Source organism: Rhipicephalus microplus, chromosome 2, assembly GCF_043290135.1.
Source record: "Rhipicephalus microplus isolate Deutch F79 chromosome 2, USDA_Rmic, whole genome shotgun sequence".
Lineage (NCBI taxonomy): Eukaryota > Metazoa > Arthropoda > Arachnida > Ixodida > Ixodidae > Rhipicephalus > Rhipicephalus microplus.
In genome coordinates this window covers 36,302,934-36,318,697 of record NC_134701.1, presented here as the reverse complement: position 1 = coordinate 36,318,697, position 15,764 = coordinate 36,302,934, and the positions used below count along the sequence as shown (strand labels likewise).

The 15,764-nt window shown below is 45.4% G+C and overlaps 1 protein-coding gene across 8 annotated transcripts in view; it reads left to right on the top strand.

The window, feature by feature from the left end:
- The window catches only part of LOC119169139 (uncharacterized), a 748,171-nt gene that overhangs the window by 523,660 nt on the left and 208,747 nt on the right, over positions 1-15,764 (top strand). For all 8 annotated transcript variants that reach the window (XM_075883059.1, XM_075883033.1, XM_075883044.1 and 5 more), the window contains one exon: positions 5,589-5,758. In XM_075883059.1, the coding sequence (XP_075739174.1) occupies positions 5,589-5,758 (170 nt within the window). The remainder of the gene's footprint in view (positions 1-5,588; positions 5,759-15,764) is intronic.

Genomic DNA, 15,764 nt, shown 5'->3' with positions numbered 1-15,764 from the left:
ATACTACACCACACCCACATACAGTGAAAATCGATGATATGTGAAGCATGAATGAGAAATCAGCACAACGTTACGAGGTGGAGGTTAATGATGCCGTACAAGAATTCCATGTCATGATTATCATGCTTGGATGTGTCATTTACCTTTGTCATCTATTCAAGTCACGTGATACCAAATTTAGTATATGTGGAGCTAGCAAAACGGCCGCGAGCGCGCTTTGCGCGTGGTATGTTGTCATGTTCTTACATGAAACACGTGTCAGGATTATCACGTATGCACCAGTCATATATTTCATTATTCATTGATGGCACGCAGCACCAAATTCGGTATAAGCGGAGCTAGCAAAATGGCTGCCAGCGCATCATGAAAGACTCAATATACTCCAATGTAGCGTTGACGCGCGCGCGCACGCTGAGCACAGTGACGCTACGTTAGGAAACCGCGGGCACTCTAGGCGCGACAGCGTCCGTCAGCGCGGCCCGACTGCGACCGGCGCGAAATGCGACATGCAGCATTTCACGCCAATGCCATATAGTAACATTACTCTATGCCGATGCGTTACCCAGACAACACTGCGTCTCCCTCTTTTCATGACGAAGGGACGCCGGTCGCGCTGAAAGGCACAAGCGTCAAATTAACGCAGCGCCGCGCGCGCCTGTGAGTACATGGCAGGACCGGCGCCTGGCGTGGCAACGCCGGCTGACACGTTGAAATGAACGCCAGCGAGCACGCGCACCGTGTCATGTCGAAATGTATTGGCGCCTTGACTGTGGCATGTAGTTGTGTTCTCACATGACAGCATCTCATGATTATTATGTTTGCACCAGTCGCATACCTTCGTCATCCATTGGCGTCACTTAGTAGCAAATTTGGCATATGTGTAGCTAGCAAAACGGCCACGAGCGCATCATGAGTGGGGCATATAGCCATGTTGTTACATGAAACTCATGTCGTGATTGTAATGTTTGAATGTGTCATTTACCTATGTCGGCTGTTGGACTCGCGTAATACCGAGTTAGGTGCACGTGAAGCCAGCGAAACGGCCGCGAGCACATCATGAGCGTAGCACGTAGTCAAGTTACATCACACGCGTATCATGTTTATCATGTTTGTGCCATTCACATACCTTCGTCATCCATTCATGTACCGTAATACCAAATTTGGTATATGTGATGCTAGCGAAATGGCCGCGAGTGTATCATGAGCGTGGCATGTAGTCATGTTGTTACATGACATGCATTTCATGATTTGCATGTTAGGGCCTGTCACTTGTGTTCGCCATGCAATCATGTCATACCATACCAGTTTTGCAACATGTCATGTGAACGAAACCACCGCAAGAGCTGCAGGACCATGTCATGTAAATCATGACATTCATGATGTACATGTCATGATTTTCATGTTATGACTAGTCAAATATGTTGTTCACTCAATCATGTTATGCCACACCAAGTTTGGTATTGATACCATTATCGAAACAGCCTGGAGAGCTAAAAGTCGTAAGTGGCTAGACAGACAGACAGACAGACTCACTCACTCACTTAAAGTCACTGAAGCTCGCTAAGAAATGCTTCGCGTTGAAATGGTGCTGCACCTGTTGAACTGATGCCGCAGGACTTGAAGTCGCCATCGGAACCTGGCACAAAACACCACCTCTACAATTTGTTCTTCCCAGTCGACGGCATTCTTCAGAGCGGTTCAAAAATCGACGACATTCACTGACACTATCTTCGTCAAGGAATTGGGAAGCTGTAGAAAAACAGGCCACACTTCCCTGACAGCACTGCTCGGTACGAGACACAAGAAACATATGCTCCCAGTGGGCACATGCCAACGGCGCCCCTGACTGACGTGCCAAGTTTTCCCCCAACGGGGAGAACGCACAGTGTGGCCTTGTTAGGCAATGAGAGCACCGCTGCAGTTATCACACCTCCCCGTTCTAGCCACTCTAGCATCGTGAAATTTCTGAAGCACAGCCAGTTGTAGGTGTTTGGGAACGACTAGTAAGAGCTCAGGACCATAGGACTCAACATTGCAATGGTATAAAATGCCGCCATGCAATGTGAACATACGATGAGAAGGGTCGGTGGTCGCGTAACTTCGGCGGTTCATAATACTGAAAGACGGGCTAGTTGGTATTGCTGCATACTGAAGCTTTAGCGCACACACGAGCACACTGCGCTGGACCTGGTGTTTTTTTCATTGTGCATCCGTTCATTTGTCCGTTTGTCTTCTAGTATGTCTGTCCGTCCGTCCATGCGTCCATCCAGTGAACACTCATAACTTTTAAAACCGCCTAATTCTTGGCCAATACCCCATAGTGGTTATGCGCCTCGGACAATAGGTGAACAAGAACTCCAAGTACCACTATATCCCATCCCCTGGGGCGCATACCCGCTTTGCGCGTCCGTTCGTCTGCTGGTCTGTCTGCCCGTCTATCGATGCATTCGTTTGTGCGCCCATCTAATGAACACTCCAAATACCACCATCTCCCATCTCGCATCCCGGTGGCTACGTACGACAACAGTGGAGGATAAAGAGACCCACGCCTTAAGGAGCTTCGCCCCTAAAAAAAGCAAAGCTGAACGTTTTCAGGGGCCACACCACGCACACAGTGAAACAATGCATGCACGCACAGCATCGAAAACAAAGAGTGAACGACACGAACACAAACACGGATAGCGTGTAAAACTATTTGGTAAAGCACCCTCCATGTGCAGCGCGGCCCCACATATGTGATGCTAACTAAAAGCATGGCATTGCCAACGCAAAAGTAGTTTTTTTTTTATTGGTTTAAAGGGAGAAGGGGCCCATTCGCACATGCACTCGTAGCGGGAAGAATGGCCACAACGCTGGCTCGCCACATTCACGAGCACTCGCTCACGCCGTCTGTGCTGCCGCCGCTTCGTTAGCGGCGGGACACCTGCGCAAGATCCATGCTCGTACCAAAAAATCTGGTGCAAAATTCCTATATTGTCCATGGGAAAAACTTGTGATATCATGGTTGTCTCCCTCTGTTACTTCGTTACACAGAGGTCACAAATACACGTGCTTCTATGGAGCAACGGCGGAGAATAGAAAAACTTCGTTATATTGATGAATTCGTTATATGGAGGTTTCTTATAAGCTGGTTTAAGTGTAATCGATGTCCCTCGATCGGCGCTCAATCTTACACATTTGACACAGTACAGTAGCAAAAATCACTAGAACATGCTATCATCACTCATAACGCTTTCCAGAAATAAAACTGAAATATTTTATTGAACCGTTACACCAGTATTCCTTAAGGATAATCACTAGGCTAGTGTCAAATTGCTCCACTACTAGCCGCCATGTGTTGTATGAAACTGTGGTGGCTTATAGTGATTTGTTCGGTCTACTGGACTGCTGCCGTTGATGATGTTACTTGAAAAAAAAAATATTACTTTTTTATGCACTATAATGAATAAAAAGTCAGCTATTATTTAGAACTAGCATCAGAAAGCACTGAGAAAAATGGTACAAAAGTAGTGCCATTAGTGCTACTGAGATTCGAACAAAATTTATGGCAGCACCTCGTTTCACATGGCTGCAGCATCGAAGAGAGCAAGCTAGCGAATCTCACCAATATCAGATCATGCCAGTCAATGGTGAATTTAAAAGTATGACTCCTTTACATAACGACAAAACTGGTATTGTTTAAACACTAGCTGTCAACGCAGCATCTCAATGAGCAGATGAGCGAGCTCCTCATTGATCGTCTACAGTCGAAACATCACAACGCCCTGATGGCTGGGTGCGCAGCTATACTGCTATTAGGTCAAATAAAAGTACGTTCTGCTTTAGCCATTTTTTTTTTTTCATTTTGTTTGCACTTTTCAGTCGTACGCGGTACCTAAAATCACAGTGGTAAAATGTGTCAAGTGTGCCGTATGATCTTGGTCATCGGCAGGATTTTGTCTTGGGGGACGGGGGGGTTGTACCACGGCTGGGGTAGAGTACTAGCTGGTATAGCGCTAGAGTGGGGGCAAACCTTAGTGTGTATTAAAGGGGGCAAGTGTCCCTTTTTCAACGCCCCTGCCTACATATATGGGAAGCTAGCAAAACGGCCGCCAGTGCATCATGAGCGAGGCATGTAGTCATGTTCCTACATGACACGCATGTCATGATTATCATGTTTGCACCAGTCATATACCTTCGTCATCCATTCATTTTGCGTAATACCAAATTTGCACATAGTGCACGAGCAGGGCCAACAGTGGGGATTGATGATTGAGCACAGCAGAGGCGCAGAGCATAAGGGTAGCGGAACCTATCTTCAAATAACTGATTTGCGCATGGTGGTAATATCAGACCCCTGAAATTTAGGTGACCTTGCGTCCCGTTTTCGGAGTGCGGGTGTCCACAAACTTCTGGTGGGATTTATGGCGCAGCTTGCGCATTACTGTTATGCCCTGAGATGTGCTGTTGACGCTCGGGCGTGAATAGTGGAGGTTCTCTAGACCGCTCACACTGTGGGATCACCATATAAGTGCGGAACCAGGGAAAATTTATCAGTGAATCCTTGAGGAGGGGCCTGCGGAGCCCTTAAATTCTCAGAACCCACTTTGAAAACTTCTGGACTAGGGCATGTAGCTATGAATTGCAGAACGAGCAGTGGTCAGCAGGAAACAGCTGTAATATGCTGACTATATCATGAAAGGAGGCACAAGGCCGATTAATGTATGTGTGAATCAGTCACAAATAGGTACTACTTTTGCCAAGATGATAGAAAAACGGAGATCCTTAGTTCAGTGCTAGACATGTTGACAGGCTGTGACATGCCGGTAGTGGAAGGAAAAGTGAATGTCAAACGGGCATCGTGGTCAAGAAATTCTGGGGCAGATGTCGTATTATTCAGAAAAAGCCTTGTGAATAGCAGAGATATTATGGGGAGAGTAGAAACAGTGGTCTTTTTATATTGTGTGGTAGCTATGCCAGGACTAACAAAAAATTACATAGCAGCTGAGAAAATGTTACATTGAGGAAATAAATCTGGCATTATACTGTAGATACGCAGGTTGAGCATTGAGTTAGCCTCCACTTCTTAGTCAGTGTTGCCCACAACATATATGAAAACACCAATGGTCTTTTTGCTGCTGTTCTTGATGTAGGTGCTGGGAAGCAGCAGCAGGCATCAGTGAAACGATATAGTGTGTCCACACAGTTTGCATTTGAGATTTATTAACGAGATTTATTACAAACTACCACTTTGTTGTTTAATCTTGTGCATTATCGGCTACTGCTATGTGGCAGAATCTCACAGGTACTGTTGCTGTTGGTATTCTTAGGCTGTAGGAGTGTCTGTCATCATAATAATGGCTGTTACCACTTTAACAGCTGTGAAGTTTCATCTGCTGCCCAGATGATTTGGCACTTTAGCTTTCTTTTGCTTGCATCACCTTTTTGATCCAGCTGGGCCTTGTTTCTGCCTCATGGCATCTTACTACAGTTTAAAGGCACCTGAAAAGAGCATCAGGGTCATGTGAAGTGGTGTTTTACTCGTTTGCCATGGCAGTTGTTATGTGTGTCATCCTGCCTAATGTAGCCAACCTCCTATGTGTTTTCAGCATCCCCGACCCAGCCGGCTTGACAACTGGCCGGCCTCCAATGTATCGAGTGGACAGTGAGTGCCAGCGGCTGCACATTCCAGCGGGGCCTTTAGGCCCTGTGCCCTGCACACGTGTGGCATGGGACATTGGGAGAAAGCACCGGCAGATCGCTCTGGGGTTCGCTGATGGTTTGTACAGCTCACTAACATTTTTTCACAGGAGCTGCTTTTGGTAGTGTTGTCGCAATTAGCTTATGCGCTAGTGCCGCTGCTTGACTCACCTGGTGGCTAGTGAAGAAGGCCCTTCACTGCTGGTGATAAGAAATTTGTTGTGCAGGCACTCAAAGCAAACACTGACAGCAATAACCCTGCTGCTAGAAGAGTTTATAGCCAGCCACTTTATGGCTTTTGGAAAGTACCTTCTTTTGGAAACAGTGCACTACTTACTGTATCTATAGGCTGCCCCTTGTAACTTGGGCCAACACCTTAAAAAAAAAAGGCAGGTCAAAAGCCGGTTTGACTGAATATGCGTGCCATTTGCACTGACTTATTATTATAAGTGACACAAGTGCTGCTTCACTCTTTCATTACCATGGGAAAATAGTTATTTTTCATATGAATTAGAAGAAAGTTCTTTCCAATTTTAGAATAACTCCAGGATGCATTGCAACATACCAAATTATATGCAATGAAATGCTTTTTGTAAAAAGTATAAGTTGTAAAGCAACAAAAATATTTTGGAATCAATAAAAATGTGAAAGTGTGCAATTTTTGGTTAGCAGCTCGTAAACAATGCAATGAAAAACACTATAATGCAAAAACATTCAAAACAAACAAAATTTAAAATATGCATCTTGAATATAAATAAGCCACACATCGTGTGACATAATCAATGTTCTACACAATATTTATATAAACATAGACAAAGAAAACATGAACCGATAGGCTGCACTCATGCACTTTTCTTGTTAAATTTTTATTTGTTTGTTTTACGATAACAGCCCTCAGGTGTTCTAATATAGACGGGGGCCAATGATGCAAACACTCCCTTTATAAATGTGATGTCCAATGAACTCCATCTAGTCTTAGCCCCCCCTCTTTCCATCAGCCAAATTTTTCCACACACCGTAGGCTCGCGTTCTAGTGTACGCATCCAAGCATGTTTATTTGTAATATTTGTATTTTTGCAGAGAGTATTTTAAAAAATGCATGCAGTACTAAAATGTCTCGCGCCACTTTGTAGTGTGGGGTCAAGATGTGCTCCGGTGGCTTTCTTGTTGTGAGGAGCAGCTTTGCAGCTGGCACCAGCACATCGTGACATGTGGGCGTAACCAAAGTACCTTCAAGATTTAACCAAAGTACCTTTAAGACACACTCACATTGGTTCACACAAAGGTCTGTTCAAAATCACTATGTTGCCAAAAGGGGCAAATTCAAGCTGATTCTCAAATTTCAGTAAATTGACTACATTATTTACTGGCATAATAAACACACTAGAATAATAAACGCGCCCCCAACTTCAGTCTTCAGAATTTAAATTGTATTTTTTCCCACGAAATACATGCACTTCTTACATTCATCCACTGTAGTTTCTCTAAACAACACCTGTCACCTCTTTGCGCATTGGATCTCTTCCAATTTTTGATGATATGCCGGCACCCCTCAACCGCCTCGGCTTGCTCTTTCTCGCCCGCTGCCGCGCGTCGTATCGCTTTTATATTTATCGGTGCACAGAACGTCCCCTTTTTTAATTATCTGTGCACCACAGCGGGGTTCACGAACAGTGCATGTGTAGAGATATCGCAGCTGACAAGCACACGGAGCAAAGGTCACAAAACGCCAACCGATGGTTGCTTCCTGCAAATATGAAACTTTAAGGCTTGCAATTTTCATCGACGTCAACAGGATTTGCGGTCACCATTGCATCACAGGTTTTTGGAGAACCAGAAAAAATCGCTTGTTGCCCTGAAAAGATTATAATGATTTCCGTAACATGATAGCACACCCGATTCTCCCTTCAGTTGCAATTTGCTCTTCATGCTTGTTATTCGCACTTACTTCAAGGAACAGCGCCAGATATAGGCTACCTTTCCTGCAGTAACTTTTTATGTGGACAGTGAGACGGTGGCTGTATTTTGTCATCTTGCTATTGACGACTTGTTTTGATCCTTCAGTGGTCACTTGCTGCAATGCTAGTTACTTGCTGCAATGCTAGTTACTTGCTGCATTGTCATTGGCGCCGTCGCTATCATTAGGCGAGGTTGCCACAAAACTGACAAAGTGCATCATAGCGTCGTAGTGCACGTTTCTGGGTGCCCCTTGAGATCACAGCCGATACCACTGTGGCAGTGAAACGATTGTGAGAAATGAAAGCCGCGAAACCTTTTCATAGAGTGTGTGAGCAGCACGGGGGGAGACAGATTGCAGAATATAGTGCATTAAACCACCGAAGATTAGTGAAGTGCTACAAAAAAGTTGTTTTCGAAATGCAACCAAACTTTTTTTACATTACTGCATTTTTTTGCTCACCCGTAAAGGTTTTCATAAAGTTTGCCCGCATAATAAACACCCCAACTTTGCACTGATTGTTTGATAAAGAAAATGTCTACTACCAGAAAGTGCTGGGTGCACGAGAAACAAACTCGATGAGCAAAGATCGACGATTCAAAGCGTCGGTCATTGGTGATTGATTTGAATAGGCGTAGTAACAAAAAAGTTCAATTCCTTCAAAAGGCTATAAAGGATAAATGCTGCTCAAAAATATATTTGTTTGTAACTGCTTTAAATATGCTTGAAAATGGCACTGGGAAATTGAAAACAGCCTACTTTAACTGTTTCACCATCTACTGACACGAATTGAAAACAAAAAAAGTTGAACTATTTTCTAGTATGCAGCTGGTAGACTACTAGCATACTGACAATGCTACATGTATGCACAATATTGCCACATCCTTTTCTCAAGTTTTGTTAACGCGCCGTTACACAATGTTTAGCTCAAACTGCACCTATGGTGTTCGAGACGCTTCGAGGTTGTAGTAGATCATTTTGTAGAGATTATGCTTCCTTCTTGAACATTACAGATTATTTTGAAATCTACGTCACCGCTAGAGATAATGCTAGAATATTTGCTTGCAAGCGTATAAATGCTGACATCCTTCGCCGCTTGTCAGTTGGTCGATGGCCGATGCTCTGTTCGACGCTATCAGTGCCAGTGTGTTACTTTCCTTTTGCGTGGCCACAAGTTCGGCTCGAATAAATAGTTGCTTCTTCGACCTCGAGTCTACTCCCTTCGTTCATGTCACGACCCTAGACATCTAGTGGAGCTGCTTCCTGGCCCATGTACCGACTGCCACCCTCCAACCGGGAGCCAAGCCCACACTCTCAAGGGGACATCGATGTTGACATGGAGCAGGGAGCCAGTCGCCGGCAGCAAGGGCTTTCGCCAGAGTACGAGCCTCTGCCTGAAAACACCAAGCTAACCAAGACTTCGACCACGGTGACAATGACAGCCCCTGTGCCGTCTGCGGCGATCCTGCTCCAGCAACCAAAGGAGTCGATGACATTCTGTGGTTCACCACACGAAGACCCAGAAAGCTGGCTTGAAAGGTTAGACCGAGTCGCCCTGTTCAACAACTGGACAGTCGGTGACAAGTTGCGGCACGTTTATTTCACCCTACAAGATTCAGCTCAAACATGGTTCGAAAACCGAGAAGCCACACTTTCAACCTAAGACATTTTTTGGGCCGCATTTCTTGACACTTTTACAAGTGTCGTTTGTAAGGAAAGAGCCGAAACCTGACTGGAGATCCATGTACAGCTCCCCAACAAGAACTTCAGGATGTACACTGTGGAAATGAGGCTTCTGTTTTGTCATGCCGATCCCGCCGTGTCTGAGGAGAAGGTGCTTTGCTTCCTGATGCGGGGAGTTAGTGCAGGAACTTTTCGCAGGCCTTGTGTGCAACACTCCAAGAACGGTCTCAGAATTCGTTTTGGAGGCCACGATGATTGAAAAGGCTCTGGAATGCGTACAAGGCAGTACAACCGCTACATGATGCCATCAACCTACGGGGAGGTTCACTCCTTTCAAACTGGAGACCTGCATGAGACTATCCAAGCCTTCGTATGGGAAGAGGTCCGTAAATTGCTGCTGCCCTCCCAGCATTGAGTGGAGCCAATTGCCGACGTAGTACGCTAAGAAATTAAACAATTTTTCCGAACACCTGAAACAGCGCAACCTGAGCCACAAGTCATGAGCATGGATGCAGCCAAACAAGCCGATGCACCCATCACTTGACACCTCGAGCCAACCGCAATGCCAGGCGACGAACTAGTGTAGTGACCTTGTCATTCTCATCGATGGCTTCAGCGACACAGCTCTCGTCGTCACTGGAGCCGACTATTCTGTCATTGGTGGAACGTTCGTCACGAAGTTGAAGGAAGTCCGGACAGCATAAGGAGGCCCCGAAATTCGTACTGCTGGAGGCCATCGTATAACACCCGCTGGGCTCTGCACAGCAAGAGTTGCCGTCACTAAATGGACTTACCTTGCAAGCTTTATAATTCTACAACAGTGCTCCAGGGGTGTGATACTTGGAATGGACTTTCATTGTCAACACGGTGGTGTCATTGACTTGAGGTCTGAGTCAGTCACACTAACCTCAGAAGAAGCACTGTTACCCCACATGACACACCCGACCCATGCTTTAAATGTGATATAAGAGCAGGTCACCGTTCCATCTTTCTTCAGCATAGTCATTTCTGTCAGCACCGACGAACACACAAACCTTGAAAGCGTCATCGAGGACGATCAGCGTCTACTTTTAAACCGTCAGATTTGCATTGCAAGAGGCATAGCCGAGCTGCGTGGAGGCAAAACAAAGGTATTGCTGACAAACTTCAGCCATGCATATAGGCACCTCAGCGTTGGTACGACAGTCACCTACATCAACAAATTTGTGGACGCAAGCTATGCTTCCACCCTTTTCGATGCTGCCGAAGCTTCTTCTAAGAATCGTTGTCCCCAACCAGATTTCGACATCAACCGGAGACTTTCAAAATCTCAACAAGACGAGCTCAAAATCCTGCTTCTACAATTCAAGAACTCCTTCTCAACATCATCCAGAATTCGGCAAACCTCAGTCACGAAACTTCGCATTACAATAGAAGGAAGTGCTTGACCAGTGCGGCAGAGCCTCTACTCAACCCGTGAACGCGAGGCCGTGAAAAAACAAGTTGACGAAATGCTACGAGATGACATCATTCAGCCATCCAAGAGTCAGTGGGCGTCACCATTAGTATTAGTGAAAAAGAAGGACGGGAACCTACTTTTTTGCATTGATTACCACCGCTTAAACAAGATGATGAAGAAAGACATGTACCCTCTTTCACGTAGAGAAGACGCTCTGGATTATCTGTAGAGTGCAAAGTGAATTTCCTCGATGGACCTTGTGGGGTCTCGAATGGCGAGTACGCACCACGCCACGCTCTTGGAGTGAACGGACACAGCAGACGCGGTCGGTACAAACCAACAACATACATTTCTTTGACTAATTTATAACGACGATATTGTCCACCGAATGATACATAAATTGTAATTAACACACTAGGACATCGTTACACAATAACATGACAAACACAATAACACACCGAAGGCGGCGTCGCCAACGCTTGACTTACCACGTGGGCCCCCAGCACGCAGGCCGTGGTACCATGTGCCGAGGACCCACAGCGAGAGACAACCGTTCGCGGCAATTGCCACGCGCAGAAGAGGCTCGTTCAACTCTCGCCCGCCACCAAGGCCTGCCTTCCGCCAGGGGTCACCGTCGGCGCTACCACTCTACCAACAGTGGTACTCGACGCAAACACAACGCCATCTATCGTTCGGTGGTTGTCGCCCCCGAAATACGACACGTGCGCCACACGGCACAAAGAACGTGGTGTCACCACCCCCACAACCTCAAGACAGGCTATTGGAGAATTGAGGTTGACAAGAAAGATCGAGATAAGACTGCCTTTATCACACCAGACTTCCTCTTCAAGTTCAAGGTCATGCCATTTGGTCTTTGCTCGGCGCCTGCGACGTTTCATTATGTTATGGACACTGTGCAGGGGGGATTGAAGTGGCAGACTTGCCTTGTGTGCTTGGACGATGTGGTCGTGTTTTCCTTGAGCTTCGACGAGCATTTCACGTGCCTTGAAGCAGTACTTCAAGCTATCAAGACCTCCGGACTCACCCTAAAACCCGAAAAGTGCCGCTTCGCGTATGAGGAGCTCTTGTTCCTTAAACTTTTAATTAGCAAGTCTTAAGTCCGTCTAAAGCTGCGGAAAACAGCCACCATCGCCGATTTTCCACCACCCACCGACAAGGAAGCAGTGTGCCGATTCCTCGGATTGTGTGCCTATTAAGGGCATTTCGTCAATGAATTTTCAAAGATCGCTGAGTCACTAGCTCATCTCACGAAAACCAATGTCAAATTTAGGTGGGACACGGCACAAGAGGAAGCATTTCAGAAGCTTAAACCATGCCTGCAGGCACCGCCACTACTTGCGCATTTTGACAAATATGCCGAAATAGAAGTACACACTGACACAAGCAGTGTAGGACTCTGCAATATCCTTGTTCAGAAGATCGGCAGCCTGGAAAGGGTTATTGTTATGCTAGCCGGGCGCTATGCGAAGCCAAGGCCAACTATTCCACAACAGAAAAGAAGTGCCTCGCCATCATCTGGGCTCTTTCGAAATTTCACCCTTATCTCTGCGGGAGACCTTTCAACGTTGTGAGCGACCACCACGCCTTGTGTTGGCTAGCTAACTTGAATGGCTCTTCAGGTCGCCTTGCACGGTGGAGCCTGAGATTTTAAGAATTCGACATTGCCGCCGTGTACAAGTCCGGAAGGAAACACTCCGACGCCGAATGCCTGTCTCATGCCCCCGTCGGTCCATTATCGCAGGATGATCAGGATGATGAGTAATTCTAGGTAAACACAAGTGCCGATGACCCGGAATTTAGAGTGCTAGTGGAATACCTCGAGGGCCAGACTAGTGTCGTCCCAAACGTATTCAGGTGAGGTCTGGCGTCATTTTTTTTTAAAAACAACATCCACGTAAAGAAGAACTTTTCTTTGGCCCAACCCAACTACCTTATCGCTGTACCTTCGACAATGCAACTAGAAATTCTGCAGGCCCTTCATGACGACCCAGCGGCTGACCAGCTCGGTTCTTCCCGCACACTCGCGAGAATATACGAAAAATACTACTGGCAATGCCTTGCAGCCGACGTCGCTCATTACGTGAGGACATGCCGGGACTGCCAGTGACGCTAGACACCGCCGATAAGGCCAGCAGGACTTCCGCAGCCCATCAAATCACCTCGTCCACCATTCGAGCAAATCGGTATGGATTTACTTGGGTCGTTCCTAACGTCAGCTGTCGGAAACAAATGGATCGTCGTAGCTACCGACTACCTTACCTGCTACGCCGAGACGAAAGCTCTGCCGAAAGGTAGCGAATCTCAGGTAGCCAAATTTTCATCGAAAACATTGTCCTGCGTCACGGCTCTCTCTCTAGATTTTGATTAGTTGCCATCCCCTGTTCATTTATGTAGCAGTGTCTAGGGCTAGCATCTTCGCGAGCATCAGCGCTTCATACCAGCTACTGGTGTTGCTAATACGCATGTTTAAGTTGGCATTGTTGCCCAAATGCAAACAACTGGTTTTATAAACATCAGCAACTCTTCAACATATGTCTGCGCGTGCAACATTTGTACATATATTTAGCGTCATCTCTTCACGTTTCGCTCAATAAAAAAGTTGCAACACGTCACCTTTCCTCCACATAACTCGTGGGATCTGCTGAATTTTCTTTTGCTATAGCGGCACGCAAGCACAGCGGCATAAAAAGAAACCAAAAAACAAAGCACAACCGCACCCACAGTGCTAACTGCTGAAGGCGGACTGCACCCGCAACATGCGTGCCTTCATGCACCATCATTCTACATTGCACTTTTGTTGTCTGGTTTGTCATATCATAGTGAACTTCGTTGGACACCTGCTGTGTAGGGCACGATCGGCGTGTAGGCTTGCTACACGGCTGATTTTAAACATTATCGAGCATGTGCTGGAGCATGGGAACCAAGCAGCTGGACGACACTTCGACATTGATGCGTGCGCATTCGTTACAGGAGAAAACGAGGAGAGCTTCAAGCAACAAAAAAGGTTCGTCACGCATTTCGTGGGCCAGACAATTTCCTTGTGAAGAACGAAATTCTCGAATAGAGGCTTTGTAGTCCTGCCACTGAATTGAAGGCCATCAGTGGTTGGACAACAAGTTTCTTAGTACTGTGATGCAAATTTTTTAGCTCTTTTAAGTCTCGTGTCTTCTTTTCCCTGCGTAATGAACCTTTCCCTCAAATTGGTGTCAACTTTGGTGAAAAAAAAAACAAAAGTCACAGCTTTTTCTCAAAGGCGAAGCAATGAATGTGATAGCAACAAATTGGAAGGTCATGTGCAGAATGTAAAGCAGATTGAAACATGCCTCACATTTTTCAGGCACCAATGACGCATGAAACGTACTCACAGGTACAGATGCACGTGAAAAAGCGTCTCAGTTGTTATTTCACTGTCTCTGAAAAGCTCGCGCTTTTCTTAAACAGAGACTGCAATGATTGCAGTGACTTTTGTGCGCCCGATAACTGCAGCAGAATCGTTCCAGGTAAAGCCCGAGGCCAGCCAAGATGTAAGATCCTCCCCTCCTCCCTATCGCGAGATAAGGGCTCATGAGAGAGATCGTTGCTCCCCTCGTCTAAGCGGGGCAAAGAACGCGTAGGAGATTAGAGCGGTCGCCGCCACGTGATGTGGCGACGACCGCTCATTGCGCCATCTTGCTGGTAATGCTGAAAACACTATTTCCCCCGAGATGCCCGTCAGCAGCAGTAAGTGGTAGATATAAATAGCTTGCCATTGAATCATTTAAGTGCGTGCTTCTCCATGGTGCAGTGGTCAACGCCTCGCACTCACGATTCAAAGGACGCCAGTTCCATTCCGCGCACCGGAGTTTTTTTCTGGGTTTTTTCTTTCTTGGATTTTCATATTGATGCACAAGAGCCGGCACAGATGATACACAACAGCCGGCACAGCCCTGCTGCATGAAAGAGAAAAACGTCGTCTTTCTCTTTTATGCAGCAAGGCTGTGCCGGCTGTTGTGTATCAATTGTATCAATATATATAGATACATATACATATATGATAAGTGACGCTGACGCTGGCGGCAAAATCCAGCCAAGAGTGTCCATATAATTGCTAACGCAATAAAAAAAAAGGTGGCTTCATTACGTGACTAAATACAGTAGTTAGTTTACAGTGAGTTGCACAGTTTCGCTTTTTGCCATGACAATCTGTAAAGCACAGTTCGTTTTGGACAAACTTTTTATGCCACTAAGCTGTCCTGGTTCTAGGCCATACATAAATGGCTCTTATTGCTCGGCATTAACTGTAGAATGCAATTAACTATGTAGAAAGTGTGTATAAGACATTTTTATGAACAAGAAAATTTGTAATGTGAGAATTTATTGAATCTTGAGCCCATACTAATTGCTTAATTTAGGATCTTAATAAATATACTGGCGATATCAAGTTTTTTAATTATGAAGAACAGGCATATAGGACATTTTTATAAACAAGCAAAATTGTAATATGAGAATCCATAAAATCTTCAGCCCATACTTATTGCTTACTTTTGGATCTTAATAATTATACAGGTGATATCAAGTTTTAAAAGAAATACTTCCACCCTTCATTTATATGAGGGCAACATTTCATCTTAATTAGCCTATCAGAAGTAGAAAAATATAATGCCCAAATTCAAGAAATATCGGAGAAATGGTTCTTGAGAAAAACACATTTTAAAGGCAAAAGTGAAAGCCTATATAGGCAGGAAAGATATGTTTTTTTGAGATCATTTCTTCCATCATGAGAGCTTTTCATTCATGGTTATTTTCAACATGTGGCTTTAGTAAACTCCTCATGCGAAATGCAATGGCAAGCTGCCAAGTGATGATTTCTCGGGGATGCTGGACAATGAGCTCTTTTTAGTTTTAGTAGCCACTTTGCGATCTTTAAAAATGATTTTAATATTCGAGTTATAATTCTTTTTGTCCTGAAAATAGTGAAGCTTAATTTTGAAAGCAAATAAAAACAAA